Source organism: Oncorhynchus nerka, linkage group LG27, assembly GCF_034236695.1.
Source record: "Oncorhynchus nerka isolate Pitt River linkage group LG27, Oner_Uvic_2.0, whole genome shotgun sequence".
NCBI classification, from domain to species: domain Eukaryota; kingdom Metazoa; phylum Chordata; class Actinopteri; order Salmoniformes; family Salmonidae; genus Oncorhynchus; species Oncorhynchus nerka.
Genome location: NC_088422.1, coordinates 14,292,252 through 14,317,500, shown reverse-complemented (window position 1 = coordinate 14,317,500; position 25,249 = coordinate 14,292,252). Strand labels below are relative to the sequence as shown.

Here is a 25,249-nt window from a genome sequence, read left to right as displayed (position 1 = left end):
GGTTTATAATTATTATTTTATTCGAAACATGAACATTTTAAGGTTGTCAAAAGTCAAGTGGCAGTTTATTTAGGTGGGATCATAGTGTGACGGAAATCGGTATATCCCTCCGCTGTTTTGTCTCCTTTCAAGACTGGTTTTGGTCTTTTCGCTGGTAGCAACGAAGAGAGAACCCGACATAGCTGAAAATCCCGTTTGACGGAATTAAAATACATTTTCAGAATCGAAAAACAAATTGACAGGAGCTTTAATTAACCTATTTGTTACAAGTGTAATCGGCGCATATTGTATTTTTTTTTAAAGAGCGTTACTTATATTTTTAAAAGGCATTAACTTACACAGCTAGCTAAGTTGGCTAGCTAACTTTTCATAGGTTTGGAATCACATGCGCGGAGTAGCTGAGCGACGTTATCAAGTTTTTAAAAAACGAGTTATCTCTAAATATTATCCAGTCGTCATTTGGTTGCAGTGTATATTCTTTTTGAGATTTTAGGAATACACCACACACGTCGTTTATGGGCTCATCATGTCAATGAAGCAGGCCGGTGGTAATCGCAAACCCGGCAGTGGCGCTGCCTCTGGTGCCGGGGGAAGTGGCGGACGACAGAATTTGGGCAGGTAGGTGATTTATTCAGTCGACATTTTAGCTACCCTTATTATTATTATGATGCCAACGTTGTGAAATGATCAATCGCCGACTATGCTCTTAATTACAGGAGTTGATATTTCCACGATAAATGTCAACGTGTTTGTCGCCCTGACTACTATACTATAAGCTATAAAAACAGTCGCACACTCCATATAACGATCTCTAACCTCAGTCATTTATTGATTACTGGGAGGTTATATATATGTGAAGTGTGCCACTTATTATTTTTAAATAGTTTTCATCGTTAGTCTGCACCTCTACACGAAATAATTTTATCTGGATCTGCGCCAGCTCATGATTATCTGACTAACGTTACTAAACTAACCATACGTCGTTTGTGGTAGGCAAGTTTCTATCCAGTTAGTTAGCAACTTGGTCCATACTATTCGGAATCCTTGTGATGTCCCTAGCCTTACTGTAACCATTTTACATTTCAACGGGTAAGGGACGCCGATGATCCCGGATAGCACGGACCCTAGCAAATTAGGCCTACGAATGATGCTGGACACGGTCTCGTAGTACTGAATGTTCCCGCAGAAATTCCGTACTTAGCTAGCTAGTTTTGGTAGCGCCATGTCTGTTTAAGTTAGCTAGTATTTGAGAGCATAGCTAGCTATCAGTGGATTGTATCCTGTGCCACTTGCTTCGATGGATCATCCTGTTAAGAGGATGCATATGCAGCTAGAAATCAAACGGCTAACTAGCTAGCTATACCTTTGAACTTAGAATAAGCTAGGCTACTACCCTATTAACGCTTTCTATCATTCATTAATTTAATTCATGCCATCATTGCATCGGCGTCATGGATAAGTCAGTATAGTAAAGGTGGGCAGGACACAACCACTCAACGTTTTGTCTTTAAATATTGTTGCGTGGTGGAAGTTTTGACACCGGCGATTGCAAGTCATATTGCCAAACTAAATTGCTACCTTTTTTTGTTTTGAAGTCGGAGTCACAGCAACGATGTTGCAATAATTTTTAACCTGTGCGTGCAAGTCTGCAAAAAAAAGGGGGCGTGGCGGTGTTTTATGGCGAAGATATAATTTAAAGACCGACGAAGGACTTTCAACCTTGACGTTTTAGTTGCTGCTTGTGTAAAATTGTGCCCTTGAAACATGGCTTGTATAAGTACTACCGTTAACCAGAAGGGCTGTATTTCAGCAACATATCAGTTTTTGTGATGGCAAACTATTTTGACGGTAGGGACAGTACGTCCTAGCGTTGCATGTGTTTTTTTGGGGGGGGGTCAACAACAATAGTCATATTCCACACTTCGGAGTCCTGACACATGCATCATAGACGTTTAAACCAGCCATGCATATATAAACTGTCAACATATGGGTTATGGAGTCAAGCGCAAAATTAAATTAGTTCAGTAATGTATTTCCTAATCCAGAAGGAAATTGTGTGTGGGAAAGTGAAGTATTCACTGCACAGCTAGTGAAAATATCTAGCCAGTCATATTTCAGGTGAAACTTAACCCATATGAATCATTATCACTACAGGGCATACAGGACTCATTAAATATGCTTAGTGTTTATTTGACTGTGGAAAGACATCAAACACTGCATTTTAATTTTTTAAATAATATGTTTATTATTTTACAATAAAAAATCAAATAAAAAAGACAGCAATACTAACAATGACATTCATTGTACTGTTGAATGGGATGGCCAATTTAGAGGACAAAACTTAACTCACACATACACAAAATAAAACAAAATCCTATTAGGTGATACATGTATAAGAAGACAGCATATAGTCATTACAAGCAGTGTAGTTAAGCCAAAAATAAATATTGAGTGGAGTACAAACACTGCATTTATCTATTTATTTTGTGTCACAGAATCAGTAATGAGTCATTTTGAGGATTATAATGATATTGACAATTATTGTTTTTATTTTTTGTCTTTAAGGGGACGGCACAGTGCCAAAGGACCTTCAGCAGCAGTAAGTGAACAGCTTCATTATTTATCATTGTTTGATTTGGTTTTCTGTCCCATTATTTGAATTAGGCACGTGAAGTTGGCTGCTAATGATGATTTGTCACTATCTAGGGTATCATATCTACTATTGTTTTATGGGAGAAACCCCCCCAGCATACTGGTACACAGTTGTCTGTTTGTCACACTCTTCTTTGTCCATAATGTTTGCACAAATATTCTTTGGTGTTATTTTGCTTTTGGTTCTCAGGTTTGAATTGCATGATCAATACGTTTTGTCTTTCAGGTTGTCTCTAATGGTGTATATGCAAACATGAGGATGGTCCATGTCTTGACATCATTAGTGGTATGTTCCTCGATCACTTAATGCATTAAGGCTGTGAGGATCAGGCAACACCAAATACATTTTATGATTTGAATCTAATTCATAACCGATCTCTAGACGGAGGTAGTAGAGCCAGATACTGTGTATGTTGGATGTGTCTCCTGAACAAAGCTTTTTTATTTATTTTTAATCTAATGTCACTGGAAAGCTAATGACAGCACACTACACATTTAATTTTTTTATGTAAACTTAATTTAACTAGGCAAGTCAGTTAAGAACAAATTCTTATTTACAATGACGGCCAAACCCGGAAGCCGCTGGACCAATTGTGCACCGCCCTATGGGACTCCCAATCACGGGCGGGTGTGATACAGCCTGGATTCGAACCAAGAACTGTAGTGACGCCTCTTGCACTGAGATGCCGTGCTGTTGACTCGTTGAAGCATATCAAGCAAGCAACAGTGACATGTACCACATGTTGTTTTCCCAAAGACCTTCCCTTGTGATAATTAAGTCATGTGTGATTGACAGATTGTTTTAATTAAGAGGTATATGTTTTTAGGAGTGAACTTTGTTTAAATGTGTTGTTCAGACTGCCAATGGAGATACTTCTTAGCAGCAAGTCAATGGTCTTAGTTGAGTTGGAACGTAATTGTACATCTCGTGTGTATGATGATGGAGTAATATTTTTTTTTTCTCCCTTCATTTGCAGGGAACCAATTGTGAACTGAAAGTAAAAAATGGAATGGTTTATGATGGAGTGTTTAAAACATACAGCCCAGAGGTAAGGACAATCACATAAAGCAATGTCAAAGCCAAGTTTTTTCTATTGGGTGACAATAAGTACATTTGAATTGTTATGGCTAGAGCTGTGTTGTATGACCTGATCCCTTGTAGCTTAGTTGGTAGAGCATGGTGCTTGTAGTGCCAGGGTAGTGGGTTCGATTCCTGGGACCACCCATACGTATAATGTGTGCACGCATGTCTGTACGTTGCTTTAGGTAAAATCGTGTGCTGAATGATTATTATTAGTATAATACTTGAGGCCAAGGAAATTCTATCTTTCTTGGTAACATAAAAGGAGGGTTACGCACAGTGGGCCTTACATGCAACATATGCTTCAAGTTTAACAGCCTTGTTGTCCATTTATTAAAGGGAAAATGCTTTACATGGCTCACTTACTGATGCAGTTTTCATAATCTCAAATCGCACACAAAACCCAAATATAAAATACAACCATGTATTCCCTTCGGGGAGTAGTCTAACCTAAGCGTTTACAGTGATACTTGATGGAGCTCTTTCTACTTCACAACTCTGTCGTCCGTCCCCCAGTGTGACCTGGTTCTGGATGCGGCCAACATCAAGAGTCCTGGGCCCAGTGTGGGCCTGCGACAGGAAGACCTCGTGGACAGCATTATCTTCAAGGCTTCCGATGTGGTGGTGGTGCACTTCAGAGACGTGGACTTCAATTATGCCAGAAAAGGTACATCCTTATGTCAAAACCTGTATACTCAAGGTTGTCACTGGCCCCTTAACTTTGTAGGTGTAGCTATGTCTTTAACTTGAGTTTGTTGGATGCACGAGGAAATGCCAATTTATTGGCCAATACAAAGATAGTCCATTCCTCCTGTGTGAATTGTTATAATTTCTAGAAGCAGAGCCAAGGGCTAGATCATGTGCCTGAACTGAATGCTCCCTCTGTGGCCAGTCATTGAGTAATAATGTGAAATATTGATTGCTCCGAATGTCTCCCAGGCACTGCAGGGGTACTCAATAAGGTTGTGATCCAATATATCTATATTACCTCTAAACCTGTCAGGACTCAAGCACTGCACAGTGAGCAACAATCGACTCTGCTAGGTAGCATTGCAATCAAATCAACTAGTGAAGTGTTACTGTGTGAAGTGGGTTAGATCAGTGCTTCCCTACAGCCATTCCTGAAGCATCCCTGGGTGCCCAGGTTCTTGTTGTAGCCAACCCAGTTTCTAGCAGACAAATAGCAAAGGCCACATGTTAAATGCATACAGTATCTCATTGCCATGTGCCAGATATTTCACTGGGCTAAGTCTCAGGTAATGCACAAGAAAACCCATTTGTTTTGTAGATGAAAGAAATGTAGCTGTGTGGTTGGAATGTAAACATTAGCATATACATAGTGGCGCTTCAGGAATAAGGTTAGGAACCCCAGGGTTAGGCTACCTGTCTTCTCTCAACTGACCCTCTCTTCCATGTGTTTCTCCTCAAATGGGTGTAGTCTCTACTGACACAGGTAATATGCTGTTTTTGCACCTTTTTGTTGTTGTTGACTCATACACATGTTAATTTTGATGGTAAGGGGGTAAACAGTAAAACCTCAATAGCTTTGAGGAAATGCAGTAGTGTTAGGGTCCTCTGTAGAGCATGGCTTTTGCATCGCCAGGATAGTGGGTTTGATTCCCAGGACCACCCATACGCAATGTTCCCTCTATGCTGCAAGCAGCTCCCCCAGGACTGCCTCACAAAATAAATATCAGCCTGCACAGAGAAGCACCTGTACACTTAAGGTTGTCACTGGCGAGATTGAACGTCACTGAACCTTCTAGAGTTTTCCCCTTTTAGTTAACACTATCAAAGTTTCCCTTTACTGTGGGAATTGTGATTGAATCAACACAATTTTAGCCACTCAATGCAACATACTGAAACACAACTATGCAAGAGATTCTGTTGTAGGCCAAACGCATCGCCGTAGGATTCTTTTGCGTTGACACGCACGACTCAGCCCGTACTCTACACAGACCTTTGCGGCATAAGCAATCAGAGCTACAGTAGGCCTATATGCAAATAGACCATTGCCATATGAATCTGTGCCGTTCACGTTGAACTGGACTGTGTTTACAGCATGAGTGGTTGTGAGTAGATGCGCTTGTTTTGAGATCAATGTGACAGTTGCATGTATCCACATGCACATTTTGTTCATATCCTTTGCTAGTTAGTGATTTTATTAGCCCAGTTATAGATCATTTGTAGTCGGCAATAGGGGGCAGTGATTGCTTCTTACAAGAGCACAAAACGTGTACATTTCTAGACCTTTGAAAAGTGAGTCAGCTGAAGAGCTTTTTTTTGTCTTAAAAGGGGCAGTGTTGTATTTTGAGATGTCTTGAATAAGCTACGTAGCCAGTATGCAGAGGGTTTGTCTGATTCTCTATAATAAGGGAATTGGAGTAATAATGCGTTTTATGTTGTAAAGTGGTTTCTTGTGTCAAACAACACATCTTCAGTCACCTCGTCTGAAAGACAAGTGGACAAGCAGGTTAAAAAGTATCATGGAATGTAGGCTTACATTGACCACACCTTGGCTGCTACTGTAGGCTGAATGATAGAACAGCTATTTCCATGTCAAAATGGTATGGTGTGCATTTCTCCATTGTTTCTGATGGTAGGCCACTGATAAGCCAACATGAGTTAACAGTCTACTTGACCACTGTCTGAAACTGTAACTCTGTGTTCACTGTAAACTCACATTGGGAGTTGCACAGAATTTTCACAATGTTGGAAGTTTGCGCTCTGCAGACCTGAAATTTACTCAGCGCCGGACAACATTTGAGGGAACATTACCCATACGTAAAAAAATAAATGTATGCACCCATGACAGTAAGTTTCTTGGAATGAAGTGTCTGCTAAGATGCCATATATTATAAGGGTCAATCCTCATATTTGGCTTGTTTCAGCCAGACCCCATTGTCATTAAAATGCATGTTTCTGGGGGACCTATTCAAATGGCTTGATTCTCTAAAGAGCTTTGGTTGACTCTTATCGAATAAATGCAACTGAAACAAAAGTACTTACAGAGATGTTGAATTGTGCTAAAATATCTCGTTTAAAAATGACAAGTGCCGTCTCAAATTTTCCTTTTTATAATTCAATCTATTCTGCGTAACCAAATTGTCTGACCTGCCTGGAGTCATATTTTTCATGCTATGACTAATCTAAGTGCATGTTATTTATAGGTTTATTTTGCTTACCATTAATTTCTGTACTCGTTCTCCCTAATGTTAACACTATGATTCTGCTACTTCTGTGTTGTGACTGTCTCTAATGGTTATCCTGACATGATCACTGCCAAAGCAAAGAGTGCACCTGGTTCTTAGAAAGGCAGATCATGTGCTATCTGCCTTCTCCACACCTGCACAGTCATCATTTACCTGTGCCTGCGCGTGTATGTGTGATCCCCTCCGTGTTTGCATGCATGTCTGTCAGCAGTATATAACTATGAATGTGTGTTGTAACGTGTAGATAACTTCACGGACACTGCAGTGGGCGGCAGAATCAACGGGGAACACAAGGAGAAGGACCTGGAGCCGTGGGATGGAGGGCGGCAGCAGCACATGGTCTCAGGCAGCCTGGAGTCTCTGGACACAGACGTGGTATTGCTTTCCATTTAGTGCTCTGCATGGAACTATATCTGCTGCTGTGGGCAAAGTTGCCCCTAGATGCTGTTCTGGTATCTGTTTATTTTCCACCTTAGTGGTTAAAGGGTTACTTTGGGATTTTGGCAATGAGGTCCTTTGTCTACTTCACCAGAGTGCGATGAACTCTTATCTCTCTGCGTCCAGTATGAAAGAAATTGGAGGTAGTTTTACAGCCAATGCCAACTAGCGTTAGCGCAATGACTGGAAGTCTACAGTAGCATCTAACTCTGGGGAAGTAGATCAATCCCGAAGTTTCCCTTTAAGGTTAGGATTGGGGAAGGGGATGCTGATCCTAAATCTGGAGCTAGGTAGCACTTCACTCCAGAGTATTGTTTTTTTTTTACTCTCCATTCATAGTTTATATCATCTGACCAAAAGCCTCTGCCTCTCTCTTGCTCCTCTTAGTCAAATGGCTGGGACCCGAATGACATGTTCAAGTACAATGAAGAGCAGTATGGCATCAAGTCCACCTACGACAGCAGCCTGTCCACCTACACGTAAGCTACTCCTGCCTCTCTCTGTCCACTCATGCGTCATACAGGCACAGCCGGGTTTATCAAGTAGGAAATGAGCTCATCCACTAACATGTGTTGCACCTACCTTGCTTTGCATGTGTGACCCCTATTTGGGGACAGGGGTGTGTGTGTGTATAAGGTTTGCCCTGTGCTGTGCTCTGCTATGCAGGGTTGCCCTGGAGCGGGATAACTCTGAGGAGTTTCTGAAGCGGGAGGCGCGAGCGGCCCAACTGGCGGAGGAGATCGAGGCCAGCTCCACCTACAAGTCCCGCGTGGCCCTGGAGAATGACGAGCGCAGCGAGGAGGAGAAGTACACTGCCGTGGTGAGGGGAGAGAGGGAGCAACACACACTCAACAGGTGGGTCTCTGAGGGCTTTTCACAATCCATTAGTTGATGCTAGCATCCATAAATTGAATGTTTGTCTGTCACTCGCATCCATGTTCAGCTGCGACTTGCCTCGTGTATGGCTAACATACTGGCATACTGCAGTGTCTTCAGTTGTGGACGTTGCAGAGGTAGGCTTGCAGGATGTTTGCAGGATTCCGCTGCCAATTCGTACATCTGGTTTCACATTGTGGTAGTTGCATCAGTTTTTAACTTGTTCTCCTGGGTTACTGATCTCTCCATAGAGAAAAGTACATTCCCCCGGGTCAGAGGAACAGAGAGGGGATGTCATGGGGAGCGGGTCGTCAGAACTCCCCTAGGTTGGTCCAGAGCAGCAGTGGACCTCCCCGGCCAGGTCTTCACGACTATACCCCCAGCTCTGGAGCCGACCAGAGAGTTGTCAACGGAGGTAAGGGCACCCTGGTTCATCCTGGAGCATGGAACAATATCACATTTTATTTGTCACATCCTTTGTAAACAACAGGTGTAGACTAAAGTCCTATTGTAATTGGGCTAGTATTACTTGAGAACGTTGGTTATGTATTTATTACCCCAGAATGTCAATTATTCCAGAGGACGATTCTGCCAAGATTAGTTTTTTAATTAATTTTTTTACAAACTGTCCCTGTAATTTTTGGGATGGAAGCCTGGATGAGTTTAAGGCGTGAAGATATTTCAACAAATCTAGGCGACAATATGCTACACTGATATATTGAGCTTGGTTCCAACTTTCTGAACCATTCCAAACCATCTTTTAGGTCTTGTGTTGCTATATAATATTTAAGTTAACGAAGTGTAATATTTTAATGATCCGCAGTAAAGGCATCCTAAATGCCCCCCAGCCTTCAGATGGGAGCTAAACAGTTAACTTGCACTTGAGATGTGTTTTAAGGCTGTAGATGAGTTACCTTGTCATTTCCAAATGTTTTGCTCAGTTGTATGCTGCTTTGTGATCTATTAACAGTAAGGGTTGCATTACTTAGGAGCAATATGTTTCACTGATGCATTTGGCAATATTCACACACACAAAACATCAACCAAAGCATTCACTGTGGAAGTTGATACATGTTGACCCTTCATATATAGGCTATGAGCAGCACTTAGTTCAAATCATCCAATCAGTTATTGTTTTCTTGCTCAAACCGCAAGCAACACCTGTCAAACTCAAGACAGTTCTCTCAAAACACAGGGATGTCGATTCGCACGGGACTAGTGTTATCAGAGGACCTCGGAGTTCGCCATCAGTAGGATATTCTGGATGGAATTGTTACACTCCTGCCAGATAAAAATGGCTGACATGGCAGATTCAGAAAGGACTAAAATGACATATGTGATGTTTTGTGCTCGTGCACATAATTCCATTACCCAACCTCCCCCAGTAAATCGAGGGCGCCACACAATGACTGAATGAAAGGCACTATTGTCAAAGTCAGAGGATGTCTCTGCGTCAGACCACCCATAGATGGGTTTTTACAGGCATCCTGTAGAGATCAGTTGTGTGTGAACATGACTGGCTATTTTTGAATGAGCTCATCTGTCCTGAATTTACCCAATCCCTAGTTTTAGTTTAACCTTCTTCTTTTTAGCTGTATGCTCATCTCGTAGTTTGTATTGTATATTCTAGCTGGTAGTTAGACCACAACTGTCAGATCACCTGTAGAATTTGTTAGTCTGACAAGTCCAGGCCTATGTTTATCTTTGTCTGGGAAACTTGCCGTGGCGAGTTTGGCCTTGACTTTCAGACATCAGTACTCGGTAATCATCCTATCATCCAAAAAACACAATTGAATGTTTCTCTCTACATTAACAATTTGAATGTCAGTTCAGTTTCATTTCCTGAGTTGTCATCTTGTTCTGCGTCCTAACTTTCTTTGACCTTTTTTCAAGTTTATTCTGTTTTCATCAGTAAATCTCTGGAGTTTATTCTTTGCTATGCTGTTTCTATCCGTTTCAACTAGAGGTCGACCGATTGTGATTTTTCAACGCCGATACAGATTATTGGAGGACCCAAAAAAGCAGATTAAAAAGAAAAATATTTTAAAAAAATATATTATTTATTTGTAATAATGACAATTACAACAATACTGAATGAACACTTATTTTAACTTATAATAATAATATAATACATCAATAAAATCAATTTAGCCTCAAATAAATAATGAAATGTGTTCAATTTGGTTTAAATAATGCAAAAATAAAGTGTAAAAAAAAAGTGCAATATGTGCTGTGTAAGAAAGCTAACGTTTCAGTTCCTTGCTCAGAACATATGAAAGCTGGTGGTTCCTTTTAACATGAGTCTTCGATATTCCCAGGTAAGAAGTTTTAGGTTGTAGTTATTATAGGACTATTTCTCTCTATACCATGTGTATTTCATTAACCTTTGACTATTGGATATTCTTATAGGCACTTTAGTATTGACAGTGACAGTATCTTCCATCCCTCTCCTCGCTCCTACCTGGGCTCGAAGCAGCGTTACCCATGCAGAGCAAGGGGAATAACTACTCCAAGTCTCAGAGCGAGTGACGTTTGAAACGCTATTGGTGCTCTAACTAGCTAGCCATTTCACATCGGTTATACCAGCCTAATCTCGGGAGTTGATAGGCTTGACGTCATAAACAGCTGCTGGCAAACGCACAAAAGTGCTGTTTGAATGAATGTTTACGAGCCTGCTGGTGCCTACCATCGCTCAGACTGCTCTATCAAATCATAGACTTAGTTATAACATGATAACACACAGAAATATGAGCCATAGGTCATTAATATAGTCAAATCCGGAAACTATCATCTCGAAAACAAGACGTTTATTCTTTCAGTGAAATACGGAACCGTTCCGTATTTTATCTAACGGGTGGCATCCATAAGTCTAAATATCCCTGTTACATTGCACAACTTTCAATGTTATGTCATAATTATGTAAAAATCGGACAAATTAGTTCGCAACGAGCCAGGCGGCCCAAACTGTTGCATATACACTGACTCTGCGTGCAATGAACCCAAGAGAAGTGACACAATTTCACCTGGTTAATATTGCCTGCTAACCTGGATTTCTTTTAGCTAAATATACAGGTTTAAAAATATATACTTCTGTGTATTGATTTTAGGAAAGGCATTGATGTTTATGGTTAGGTACAGTCATGCAACGATTGTGCTTTTTTCGCAAATGCACTTTTGTTAAATCATCCCCTGTTTGGCGAAGTTGGCTGTCTTTGTTAAAAAGAAGTAGTCTTCACAGAGTTCGCAACGATGCCAGGTTAGCAGGCAATATTAACTAAATATGCAGGTTTAAAAATATATACTTGTGTATTGATTTTAAGAAAGGCGTTGATGTTTATGGTTAGGTACACATTGGAGCAACAGTCCTTTTTCGTGAATACGCACAACATCGATTATATGCAACGCAGGACACTCTAGATAACTACACATGGTTGATGATATTACTAGTTTAACTAGTCATTATGATTGATAGTTTTTTATAAGTTTAATGGTAGCTAGCAACTTAACTTGGCTTACTGCATTCACGTACCAGGCAGTCTCCTCGTGGAGTGCAGTGAGAGGCAGGTGGTTAGAGCATTGGACTAGTTAACTAAGGTTGCAAGATTGAATCCCCGAGCTGACAAGGTAAAAATCTGTCATTCTGCCCAACCAAATTGGTGTCCAAAAATAATGATTTCCTATTGTTAAGAACTTGAAATCTGCCCTAATTAATTGGCCGACCTCTAGTTTCAACCTGCTGACCCTGTCTCCTCTTCCTGCCTTCCTTGAATCACCCTCCTTTTCCTTGTGTACCCATCCCTCATCTTTACCCCTCGCTCCACCTTATTATCAGTCCTCTTTCTGTCCTTGCTCTCTCGTTTCTCCTTATTTCTCCTCCTCTGCTCATTGTCATTTGTCCTATCAGGTGCCACCTCCTGCCCATCGCCCTCCTCCCGCTACCAGTCAGGCCCCTCCCCTCTCCCACCCAGGGCGGCCACGCCCACCCGGCCTCCATCCAGACCCCCCTCGCGGCCCTCCCGGCCCCCGTCTCACCCCTCTGCTCACGGCTCTCCAGCTCCCATCTCCACTATACCCAGTAGACGCATGTCCTCCGAAGGTAGCTACCTCCCTCCTAACAGAGTGGTGAACACACAGAGCCATGTGCACTGCTGGGCTGGCTGTGCTGCTGCCGCTGTCTCTAATCTCCTGCTTCAAGACGCTGCTTTTCAATTGAGAAACAGCTTTGGACTTTGATGTTTTTTCTTCTTTGCCCTACCTCCACTTTCCTCCTGTCTCTCTCGCTCCTGCTCTCTCTCGCTCTCCTTGCACACATTGCATTGTGAATTGTGTGGTGTTGGTCACGCTCTCCAGTAACACTCCCACGGTGTGGCATTGAAAGCAGGAGGCACTAGTCAGACTTGTCAGTGTTTACGTGCACTGGGTGCATTGATGACCGTTGTATTGGTGAAGGAAAGATGGTGTATGTATTCATGCTGTTTTTCATCACCGTTCCTCAATCATTTTGTAATATCGTCTGCGGTAAGTAGCTGTTTGTATTGTCCACCTAGTTGCATATAGTTTGTGGTACTATTGGCTCACAAGTCTCTACCTGGGCTCCGTCTAGCTAAATGATGTGATGTGTCACAACTATCTCTCTCCAGGCCCTCCCAGGATGTCCCCAAAGACCCAGCGTACCCCTCGCACCCACAGAGTTCCCCCCGGGAGTAGAGTCCCCCCGGGAGTAGACTTCATGCCCCACAATGCTCCAGGAGAGGTGCCCGTGCCCCCGGCTACCCGCAGCAGCTCATCTGGTGGCACCTGGTCTTCAGTGGTCAGCGGAGGTAAGAAACCCCATCTGTCCTTCAGGACTGGGGTGGAAATGACACCTGGCAAAATAGCTTAGATTGTTACAGATATAGCCACTGTGTGGTTATATTACATTGACAAATGGTATGCCTAGGGTTGTGGCGGTCATGAGATTGTCAGACGTTAATTGTCATGCAAATGACTGCCGGTATCTCACTGTTAATTAACATAACATGTTTAGCATCTCCTGGCTTCCACACATATGAGCTGCTGATGCGCACCTATGGAACATCTACATTTTAACAAGTCAAATGAATCCATTTAATATAGCCCACACCGTCACGTTAAAATGCATTGTTTAGTTGTGATATTCCCAGGTTTATAGGCCTGTCTTAGATATCGAAACAAATGTTGCATGAGACTTGATGATTTGGAAAAAAGTTTCATAAAAAGGCATGTGCTCTCATCCTTCCCTCGGCGAGACAATTGCATTGTTAATCTGCTTGTGTGTCAAGCAAGTTAGGGGATATGTAAACAATAGAAGATGGCATTAAAATGACAATTAAAAGGCTATAACAACCAAAAACCAATAGGTAGGTTTGTATTTAGGCTATAATTTGAACAGAGTAGTGATGTGTTGGCTTAACTTGTAGGATAGTGAGATGCAAAGTAACATTATGGCTAGCCTTAAGTAGCCAAGTTAGCTAGCTTCTCTCGGTTTGATGCAGTCAACTGGTACAATGTAATCCGATGGGATGGTAACTAGCAAGAAGTTATTCCAGGGCGAGAACAGTAGTTGCGGTCTTTCCCTTCATGCCTGCTCCAAGCCTCCTGAGTCCTGTGTCCTACTCTCACATTCCCCCACACTACCCTCTGATGTCTTGACTCGGGAGGATTTTTCTCTCTCGAATGAGCCATTGATCATATTTTTTGCGGTATTCGTACCTCGGGAAATATGTAATTTAACGGAGAGCCTAGAACATTTTTCCCATTTGTCTGCCTCTTTAGTCCAGGGTGCATTGTGCCGTTGCTAGAGATAGAGAAGATAGAAAAGAGATTATAGAAAAGAGATGGGAACATATAATGCCCCGATCAAGCATACTGTCAACCGTTCACGTTGTCATGCTGCGTCACGCGGTGGCTAAACTAATTGTCACGCAATCCCTTTCTCAGTCTGTATATGTTGAGAAACATGCCTATTTTCCTCAAGTACGTAGTGTCACGATTAAAAGCTATACGATACTACAGATGGAAATTGAATTATCTTACATCTTGGTAAAGATTTGTTTTATGTCTCAAAGGTATATTTGTGCCTCCTGAGTGGCGCAGCGGTCTAAGGCACTGAATCACAGTGCTAGAGGCGTCACTACAGACCCGGGTTGGATCCCAATTTGCTTCTTTACATGCCGATATTGTCTTTGTTATTATTGTGTGTAGCTACATTTGCTTGGGGGCTCTCCCCGGTCTTGCTCAAGGATCTTGCCGGCCCGGGGATTCAAACCAGCGACCTTTCAGTTACCACACCAATGCTCACTCTGTGCTTCTTTCTCTCTTTCTGTAACGACTCCGGTTTAATAAGGTAGCAAAACAATGTCTTCTACTGCTTTCCTCATTCTCATCAGACCGGTTGTCCTTCAGATCCTTTCGGGTTTTCAAATAAATGTATGCATATTGGGTCCTGGGCTTTTTCTTGTCCATTTCAGAACAGGAGCTCTGACTCCCATCACCATTGTCCTCATCATTCAGATGATTAACTCATGAAGTGATTTAGAGGGACAATGGAGTGCTGAGTTTGAGGCGATTAGAGGTTCGTTGGCAAGTTTGGTAGGCTACCATTCAGGGCCAGTCATTTGCGCTGTTTTGGATGGGTTTACCCTGACCAGTGGTCACAGGCAATTTGACTGTGGTTATGACTTGTGACTGCCGTTGTGGCGGTAATATGGTCACTGCGACAGCCCTAGATAGACTAAGACAAATTTCCATTCTGTGTAAACTTACTGGACAATGGAATGTTCTCATCTTAGCTGTGAAGTCTTATCTAGTGTAAGGGATGTATCTCTTTTGGATGTGTGTAGGATAACGATGTTTGTTGCTCTCCTATAGCACACAGACCTCGATCCCCTCGGCAGAAAAGCATGGGCGGGGCCTCTCCTGGTCCCTCGCCCCAGACTGGGTCCACTCCCGTGGAACCTGTTAACACGCCAATGTCAGCTTCCTCACCTACTGCTAGCCCTGCCCCCAATATGGCCGCCACCTCAGCAGAGGGTAAGTCTGCTTGCCATCGACATCCATACTCTTATTGTTTTCTGGCTATACTCTGAAGCAGTGACAAACGTAAGAATCTGTCACTTTCATATTAAAAGCAGTCAATCAAGCGCCGTCTGAAACAAGGCACTTGACGATTTACTCGCCCCTTCTTTCTTCCCTTAATATAGCGAAAGATTCTCGGGTCCAGGCGACGAGACAGAACTCTCCTACGGTCAACAAAGAGAACATGAAACCCCTGGAGAGCCCCCCTAGTATCAACAGACCACTCTCTAAAGGTCTGCAGCGTGGACACAGCTCACATGTTGAGGAGGATCCAATTGTATTGTCTGAAATGCATCTCTATTTCTGTATTGGTGAAATGTCTCATGATCTTTCACTTTCTCTCTGCAGGACCCCCCTCCATGGCACCAGACCACAGAAAACAAATAGACAATTTAAAGAAATTTAGTGTAGATTTTAGGGTAAGTTAGGTGTCCTCACTTGCCTTCAGGAAGAAGTATCTCTTGACAATAAAATACAGAAATAAATAATCTTTGTTAGTACAGCCATCTAAAACTCTCATCTCACTCTCTCAGTTGCAGTCCAGCTCTAACCCAGACCCACAGTTTCAGCAGATGGTGACTAAGCCTCCGCAGGACACGGGAGAGAAGTCCAAGCAGCTTCCTCTGGATAAGGGGTTGGAGGGGTCTGAGGGCCCTGTGGTCCCTGCCAGGAGCAACAAGCCAGACAGCCCTGGCGCACCATCCCCCTCCCTGTCCTCTACCCTCTGTCCCGCCCCGGAGCAGAACAGGGGGCCTGACGTGACCTCGCAGGGCGTCCAGACATCTGCACCCAACTTAAGCGGAGGAGCCAAGCCTGAAGACAAGGAAGAGGATGAGGCAGAGTGAGTGTCATGGCCATTCATCTGTTAGATTTGAGTTGGTGTTGTAGTGGGCCTCTCTTGAGGGTAGGCACAAATGGAGTGCAGCTTTAAACAGCCAACCTGAGAGAAATTGATCATCCTGGAACTCTCGCGTTGCCGAAATAAATTATTTTCTGTCTTATGTTAATGTATTCCTTTTCCCCGCTCCGCAGTCAAATGAGGAAGTCGACTCTGAATCCTAATGCCCACGAGTTCAAACCCAGGGTCTTCACTCCTCAGGTCAGTTTGACTCCCCACATAAGCTGCATCTTCTGTTTCTGCTATTGATATCTCTGCTTGATATCGATATTCCTTTGAAGATGAAAAGACTTTGTAATATGTGCCTGTGTGTGCAGCCAAAGCCGGCCACCACCCCGACCCCCCCTCGGCCCCAAGGCCAGCCCAGCCCCTCTATCGTCATGCAGCAGCCTCAACAGGTCTACTTTCCCCAGATGTACCCTCTGACCCCTGTCAGCCCTGGAGTCCAGGTGAGACGACACACGCACACACAGACTCCATCCCCCTGCATGCCCCCACAACTCTGGCAGGTCAGAATAAGAATACTTGTGGAAGCTGAGACATCCCCATGAAATGATAATTGGTGTATGATTGGCATGCACAGTTGCTAAGCAGCATGGAAGGTGGATGAGGGTCTTAAAATATTTAGTTCACCCTCCTTTCACCTCATCCCTTCTCTTGCTCTCTCTCTCTCTCTCTCTCTGTGTGTTGTGGTACAACAAGACGGAATGAAATGTGATTTTTTTTCTAGACGTCGACTGATTAGGATTTTTCAACGCCAATACGGATTAATCGGCCATTTAAAAAATATATATATATATATATTTGTAATAATTACAATACTGAATGGAACAATACTGAATGAACAATGAACACTTATTTTAACTAAATATAATACATCTAGTCTCATAATGAAACATGTTCAATTTGGTTTAAATAATGCAAAGACAAAGTGTTGGAGAAGTACGTGAAAGTGCCATGTAAGAAAGCTAACGTTTAAGTTCCTTGTTCAGAACATATTAAAGCTGGTGGTTCCTTTTTAACATGAGTCTTCAATATTCCCAGGTAAGAAGTTTTAGGTTGTAGTTATTATAGGACTTTTTCTCTCTATACCATTTGTATTGCATATACCTTTGACTATTGGATGTTCTAATAGGCACTTTAGTATTGCCAGCCTAATCTCGGGAGTTGATGGGCTTGAAGTCATAAACAGCGCGATGCTTGAAGCATTGCCAAGAGCTGCTGGCAAACGCAGTAAAGTGCTTACGAGCCTGCTGCTGCCTAACACCGCTCAGTCAGACTGCGCTATCAAATCATAGACTTAATTGTAGTATAATAAACACACATACGAGCCTTAGGTCATTAATATGGTCAAATCCGGAAACTATAATTTCGAAAACAAGACGTTTATTCTTTCTGTGAAATACGGAACCGTTCCGTATTTTATCTAACTGGTGGTCTAAATATTGCTGTTACATTGCACAACCTTCAATGTTATGCCATAATTATGTAAAAATCTGAGAAATTAGTTCGCAACGAGCCAGGCGGCCCAACTGCTGCATATACCCTGACTCTGTTGCACAGAACGCAAGAGAAGTGACAATTTCCCTAGTTAAAAGAAATTCATGTTAGCAGGCAATATTAACTAAATATGCAGGTTTAAAAATATATACTTGTGTAATGATTTTAAGAAAGGGGTTTATGGTTGGTACACATTGGTGCAACGACAGTGCTTTTTTTCACGAATGCGCTTGTTAAAACTTCTTAGGGCTGCTGTCCCTGTACAAGGATCAACATCAGCGGAAATTTCAGAGTGACAACTAATATAGTACTCGATACAACTCAAACTTTCATTAAAACACACTTGCAGGGTACTCAATTAAAGCTACACTCGTTGTGAATCTAGCAAACATGTCAGATTTTTAAAATGCTTTTCGGCGAAAGCATGAGAAGCTATTATCTGATAGCATGCAACCCCCGGAATACCCAAAGGGGACATAACATAATAATTAGCGTAGCCGGCACTACACAAAACGCAGAAATAAAATATAAAACATTCATTACCTTTGACAAGCTTCTTTGTTGGCACTCCTATATGTCCCATAAACATCACAATTGGGTCTTTTTTTCCGATTAAATCCGTCCATGTATACCCAAAATGTCACTTTATGAAGCCCGTCTGATCAGGAAAAAAATGCTTTCAAAAACGCAACGTTATTTTTTTTAATTAAAAAGTTGCATATAAACTTTGACAAAACACTTCAAACTACTTTTGTAATCCAACTTTAGGTATTAGTAAACGTTAATAATCGATAAAATTGATCACGGGGCGATCTGTATTCAATAGCAGGACGTTTTGAAATGATGGTCCATTTTCTCTCTCTCTCAACTTCCTGCTGTGTACTTGATGACAGGAAGTGCCTATTTCTCATCTGACCAAGGATTACCTTCAAAGCAAATGACAGTACTGGCGACATCGTGTGGAAGCTGTAGGCATTGTAAACTATTTTCCCTTGCCATAGACAATACAGAGACTGGCGGAGGGATATTTTCTTTTTTTTTCTTTTCTGTGAACAGTTTTCCTTGGGATTTTGCCTGATAAACACGTTCTGTTATAGTCAGACATGATTTAACCAGTTTTATAAACTTCAGAGTGTTTTCTATCCACATATACTAATCATATGCATATACTATATTCCTTGCATGAGTAGCAGGACGTTGAAATTTTGCGCGATTTTTAACAAAAAGCTGAAAATTCGCAGCCTCCTTAAAAGGTCACCCTTTTTGCGAAGTAGGCTGTGATTCAATGATAAATTAACAGGCACCGCATCGATTATATGCAACGCAGGACAAGCTAGAAAAACTAGTAATATAATCAACCATGTGTAGTTAACTTGTGAATATGTGAAGAGTTTTTTTTTTTTAAGGTGCTTGCTAGCATTTAAACTTACCTTGGCTCCTTGCTGCACTCGCATAACAGGTAGTCAGCCTGCCACGCAGTCTCCTCGTGAAGTGCAATGTAATCGGCCATGATCGGTGTCCAAAAATGCCGATTACCGACTGCTATGAAAACTTAATTAATCGGTAGACCTCTAGTTTTTTCTAGGTGGGCCGTCTTAAGTGTTTCAGGCCACTTATGTCCAAACAGTAAAGAAAAAAAAGTGGGATGTGTAAAGGTTCAGTGTAAACTTAAATGACTAAAACCAGCTATAAAGTACAGTATGTAGAAAACATTATGGCGCTGTTATTTATTTTAAGATCAGTCAGGGACAATCAAATTCCCCAAATAATTCATTCAGGTCTATCTTTGTCAAGACATGGGGCCCACATTGATTTTGTTACATTTGAGTCACACAAATGGCATAAGCCATGGCAAGATGTGTAGATTGGAGTAAATTAGCTATATAACAGCTACATTTTGTCACTGCGGACAATGGTAGAGTCTCTAAAATTTCCGGTCAGACTGCACCGTGACCATGCCCACGGCCCCTCCACGTCCACCACCTAAGCCCCATTTTGACCCAGAAAAAAACCCTGGAATGTATCATTCCCAACCAGAAGGATCACCTTTTCAATAATTTGGGGGTATTTGTATGATCCATCTGTCCTTCTATGCAGTTGTGGCATGCATATGTTAGAGGCCCTTTCTTCCTACTTTGGCCTGACTGGTCACCGTTTCACCATTCCACAGTCATTTACTCACTGTCTGAACTCATGTAGAGTAGCCTACTGCTTCTTTGTATTGGTTTGTGACATTTCGGGAGACTTCAGGTGGGTTTGAGTCGAGCTTGAATTATTATTTTTTTCTGAGTATCTCCTGTCAGTATACAACAGCATTGTCTTGATGCTAGTCCTGTTTTGGTGTAGGCCAGTTGGGAGTAATGTAGGACTTGGGAGTGAATGCAGTAGGGCTGGGCCATATCGCCAAAATGTCATGGTATTTTTTTCAATTTTTGATGTTATTTTGTTTTTGATCAATAAAAGTTCTAAATTTGCTTTGAGTAGTGTGTGTGACCCTAGGGTGGCAACGCATACATTCTAAGTGATTGCAATGGGCCATTCTCCATTCTGATTGTTTTATACTGTTTAATTCAACTTCAACCTAAAATAACTTCCTGCACTCATTTGAGATCATTTCCACACTGCGGACAAAAATACTAGGCCTTATTTTTAACCAGATGTTGCAATTGCGATTTAGATCAAACCACTTGGGTGAACTTTTAGAAATGGAATATAAATAATGGTGGGCACTTTGAATACAGTGACATGACAACGAATGAAACGTGTTATTGTGACAGGGTAGGAACCAAAGTGTTGATCAGTGTTTCCAAGGGGACCCTATAGTCTATGGCTACATTAAATCTTTATTCATACAGCCAACTTGCAATTAGCATTAGTGGCTAAGAAAATAAAAACTAGCTGTTTGAAGATGTAAGAAGCACAAAGTAATTATAGTATGCTTGTGGATTTATATTAAATCCATAAGCAAAAATGAAAATTTGTTGCATGTGCTGCATTGACCATGCAGACCTGAACAAAAGTGTCAGGTGGTCAAGCAACAACAAATGCGCTCCTTGAGTGACAGGGTCGGACTAGGTCTGTGTGGGAGTGGCATGGAGAGGGATGACTCAAGTAGTGGAGTAAACTATAAAAATTACCGTTACACACGGCGTATCACATTAAACGAACCAAACATTCAAATACCCCTATAGAAGGTAAAGTAAATACCCAAACCGGTCTGTGCATAAATACCGGTGTGTGTGTATATAGTAAAATACGGTATACCGCCCAGCTCTAGAATGCAGTTTGAGACTAGTGAATCCGTTGTGAACTATGCAATTGTGTGATGGAGTTCTCTGGACTTGCGCTGTCTCCAAAAGCACATAAAATACATCTCTGTGGCAGATATTGTAAGAAATAAATCTATTTTGATCTTGAAGTTGCTATGGTGATCCAACATTAGTCACTTGAGAGAGAAACATTTTCTAGTTACCACAAACAAGCCACTAAAGAATGGTTCTGTTGTTTCTCCCTTTCCTCTCTCCATTAGAAAAGCATTATCTGGAAGGTTTGTGCATTTCTTAAGCTTTCTACTCTTTTTTTTCCCTTACCTTTTATGTCCAAATCCGTATGTGATGTTTTGCTTGCTTGAAAATGTCCCATCAGATGTTGGTTTGCCAATTTCTTATTGCAATTGTTTCTAGTTGTCGTTCTTATCTTCGTTTTTAACAGCTTACTTTGGTTCATTTGACAACTAATGGTCTCGCTGCCTTAGCAATTTTTTATTTATTCCCAGACCTAAGACTGTCTTCATTTTTAGTTTACAAACTGAAGAAATGCAGAGCAATTCTCGTATTTGTATGTGAGCAAATGTTGCCATTTGATTAGCCTGCATTGATAATGTGCAGATGAAAGTAGAATATTAAGTGCATGTTTCAGTCATCCAGCTGATAGAAGGGGGGCCCAGTGTGGACAGACAGGTGTATGCATGAGACCAGACAACCCTTCTTCTCTTCAAGTTTACAAGGCATGCTGTGAACATGGATTGTGGGTGTATGAGGTCAGAGTTGAAAGGTTAAGGAGGCTGAGAAATCAGTGTGTTAACCCTGGTGTTCTTCTGACCTTCTCTGCCAGTCTCCAGCCATGTACCACGTCCAGATGCCTCATATGACGCTGAGCCAGTCCAAGCCCTACAGACCAGGTAAAGGTGAGACTGGCAACGCTGTCTCATGTCTTCCTTGTCCTCATCAATAGCACAGTTCAGCTGCCAAATTAACAGCCAAAGACTGCTTCCAGAAGTCAGACATGCTGCCCTCACACATGCGTGCACATGGAGCCAAAGCTGTCTGGCAAACGCATAGTGAAGACATTCATGACTTTGTGCAGTAAAATATTCATTTGTTTTGTAGTCGTAACAGCCGGCCGGCATCGGGTGATAGCGCGCTGCTTTATGTGTGGAGCTTTTGACGACGTTGTCTAGTCTGCTGGAGAGCCAAACAGCTACACTAACAGTGCTTTTGGAATTCAGCATTTTCATAGGGTGTATGTCATCATAGATGGATTCAGCATTGTAGACAAATAATTAATTTAAAAGGTTGCCCACACAGATATATCTCTTGTTATTCTGGATGTTTGTGTTCTGAACGGTTGTTGTTGTGGTATGCCACTGGCTGCTGCAGTACCCAACATGCCCCAGCAGAGGTCAGACCAGCACCACCCCCAGGGCACGCCCACCATGATGCACCCGGCCGCGGGGCCGCCCATCGTGGCCCAGAGCCCTGCCTACTCAGCCCAGTACTTCACGTGTAGCCCACAGCAGTTTACCAGCCAGCAACTGATGCCCCACTACCAGTCACAGGTAACAATCTGCCAAAATAACTACTCTACTCACGTCTATGGACCATGGATAATGGAAAGAAGACCCTATAGATTTTCAGGGCTTGTAGAAGGTATTCCAATACTCCTCCAATGAGCGCATGAATGCCTTAAAATCATCAGCAGTGTCTTTGGAATAGGACCACACACACACACACACACACACACACACACACACACACACACACGCGTGCAGGCAGTGAGTTCCCCATCTCCCCCCCCAGGCCCAGCATGTGTTCAGCCCGGTGATTCAGGGTCAGGCCAGGATGATGGCCCCTCCCACCCACGGCCATCCTGGCCAGCTGGTCTCTTCCACTACTCAGTATGGTGAACAGACTCACACCATGTACGGTAAGACTCCACTGTGTGTCAGACCACATTTTCTACTCTTCCCACTATCTGGTTGTGTGTATGTACCTCATCTCACCACCCAGAACCAAATCAGCGACTCTATTTTGGTTGTGGGACCGGTGGTAGAGAGATTTGTAATACGGTTGCATAGCCACACTAATTCCATGTAAAAAGCATAAATGGTGTGCGATTGCGCAATAAACGTTAGATTATTTTTCTTTTTGGCAAAGCAAACATGTTGACATGTTGTTTCTGTGTAGTCTGTCTGGTCCGTGACAATAACCCAGTCTTTGTTTGGGGGGGTTTCAGTGTCACAAGGCCCCATGCCGCAGCAGTACGCCCACCCCAATACCACACTGCATCCCCACCCCCAGCCCTCCGCCACCCCCACAGGCCAGTCCCAGCAGGGCGTGCAGCACGGTGGCAACCACCCGGCCCCCAGCCCCGTCCAGCAGCACCAGGCTGCTGCAGCTGCCCAGGCCCTGCACATGGGCAACCAGCCCCAGCAGCAGATGTACCAGGCCCTGGCCCCCACCCCACCCTCCATGACCCCGGGGCCCAACCCCCAGTCCCCCCAGGGCAGCTTCTCCTCGGCCCAGCAGGCAGTCTACCTCCACCCCCAGCAGATGCAGCACGGCTACAACCCCTCCCACATGGCCCACATGCAGCAGGTGAGCTCCACCTTCAGAAGCCCTTCCCTTCACTCTGAGTACATACTATATGAGCAGGTTAGTGGTCCCAGGAACAAAAACACATCTTTTTTATAGAATCAAAGTCAGTAACAGTTGTATGTATCTTTTTCTACTAAGCTTTTTTCTCTGTCTTGTTCTCTCCCTCTTCAGGCCCATATCCAGTCTGGGATGGTGCCGTCCCACCATGGTAACCCTGGCCACCCTCAGATGATGCTGATGGCCACCCAGCAGCAAGGTGGCCCTCAACCCCAACTCGCCCAGAATGCCCTCAACCCCATCCCAGTGTCCTCCACTGCTCACTTCTCTTACTTGGCTCACCCCCAAGGTACGTCCATATGAAACCCCATCCCTACATGCCTCGGGGAGGACTTCTCCAGTCACCTGACGGCTTGTTCAACTAAACACAAGTCTTAAATTGCGGCAAATAGGTTGTTCATCATATCAATGTTTGATCCCATTTCCCAGTCTTTTTGCTAATGATAATTTTGGTTAAAAACAGATATTAATAAATGCAGCTGTATCTAATCTAACCACGACTGGCCAATCAATGATTTGCTCCATTTTGTGTTTTGTCCCTGCAGTACAACAGCACCATCAGCAGCAGCTGTAGAGGATACTGTGGAGAACATGGACCCCTCTACCACCCTCGCTCTCGGAGTCTTCACACAGAGAATCCACACAGCTCTCATCATGCTACATGTGCGTTCCTCTCCCAGTCAGAATGTTCAGAGGTTTTATTAGTTTAGAGTTGTGCTGATAACAGAAAGGACTCCTTTCCCCCCCACACACACACACACCTAAGTGGAACTTGATTTGGCTTGCCAATTTAAGAATTGAGAATGTAAAAAAAGTACCGGAGCTTGCATTATGTCTGCACCTTGATATGAAAATTCTTCTGACTTGGACAGTTTTAAAGTGACTGTTTAATTGCTGCTACTATTGCTGCATTCAAGACTAAAGAACAGGTTCAAACCAAACTAAAACAAATTAAAATCTTCCTGTAATTAATAACAAGTTTGGCTAAAAGGACTGAAGTATTATTTATGAATTGATGGCTAAGGTGATCCCACTTCCCACCTGACCATTATGGAACTTAAGTTAAAATACAGTTTACTTTGTAGATATCCATTTAAAAAAAATTAGGAAAAAAATAAAAGTTTTAAACTGGGTAACTGTCTTTGTTTATTTTAGCAATGTATAGACCTTGACAAATGAATGAATTAAGTTGGTCAAAAAGTAGATGACCACTCAAGGTCATGGACAAGATTAGGACCTGGTCCCTATCCCAGTGATTCTAGAGGGCTGTATAATTGATTGAAGTACTTTGACCATCCAGATCAGTTTGCAGGTGATGTCTTTTTAGAAAGGCTATTTGCAAGATTAGAACCTGTGACCTTCAGCTCTCTAAATGCCTAGTCAACTGCACCAGCACCACTCATTTCACAGATATAAAGCTGTTCAGTCAACTAATCACAGGTTGGGAAACAAACAGCGCATTGTGATTTGAACTGACAAACGTGGGTTGCGACCAAGTTAACACCCTTCAACCTACCTCCATATGAGCCTTGTCTTTATTTGTCTCACCTATAAACTCCACCCC

The 25,249-nt window shown here is 42.7% G+C and overlaps 1 protein-coding gene across 10 annotated transcripts; it reads left to right on the top strand.

Moving 5' to 3' along the window:
• Nucleotides 1–89: 89 nt before the first annotated feature.
• On the top strand, nt 90–24,821 carry LOC115111278 (ataxin-2-like). Of its 10 annotated transcripts, none has more exons than XM_029637170.2 (25): nt 90–618; nt 2,566–2,599; nt 2,879–2,938; nt 3,630–3,701; nt 4,250–4,400; nt 5,172–5,186; nt 7,190–7,320; nt 7,771–7,862; nt 8,050–8,238; nt 8,511–8,674; nt 12,164–12,355; nt 12,900–13,079; nt 15,148–15,309; nt 15,480–15,587; nt 15,703–15,773; nt 15,888–16,195; nt 16,387–16,453; nt 16,570–16,701; nt 21,282–21,299; nt 21,866–21,938; nt 22,411–22,589; nt 22,831–22,957; nt 23,267–23,685; nt 23,800–23,974; nt 24,231–24,821. In XM_029637170.2, exons 1-25 carry the CDS (start codon nt 527–529, stop codon nt 24,257–24,259), a joined length of 3,240 nt encoding a protein of 1,079 aa, XP_029493030.1. In that variant the 5' UTR covers nt 90–526; the 3' UTR covers nt 24,260–24,821. The 10 variants fall into 10 exon arrangements, with proteins under 10 accessions (XP_029493030.1, XP_029493037.1, XP_029493031.1 ...); XM_029637171.2 differs by having other exon boundaries at nt 107–618; nt 21,866–21,932; XM_029637175.2 differs by having other exon boundaries at nt 108–618; nt 23,267–23,628.
• Nucleotides 24,822–25,249: the final 428 nt, after the last annotated feature.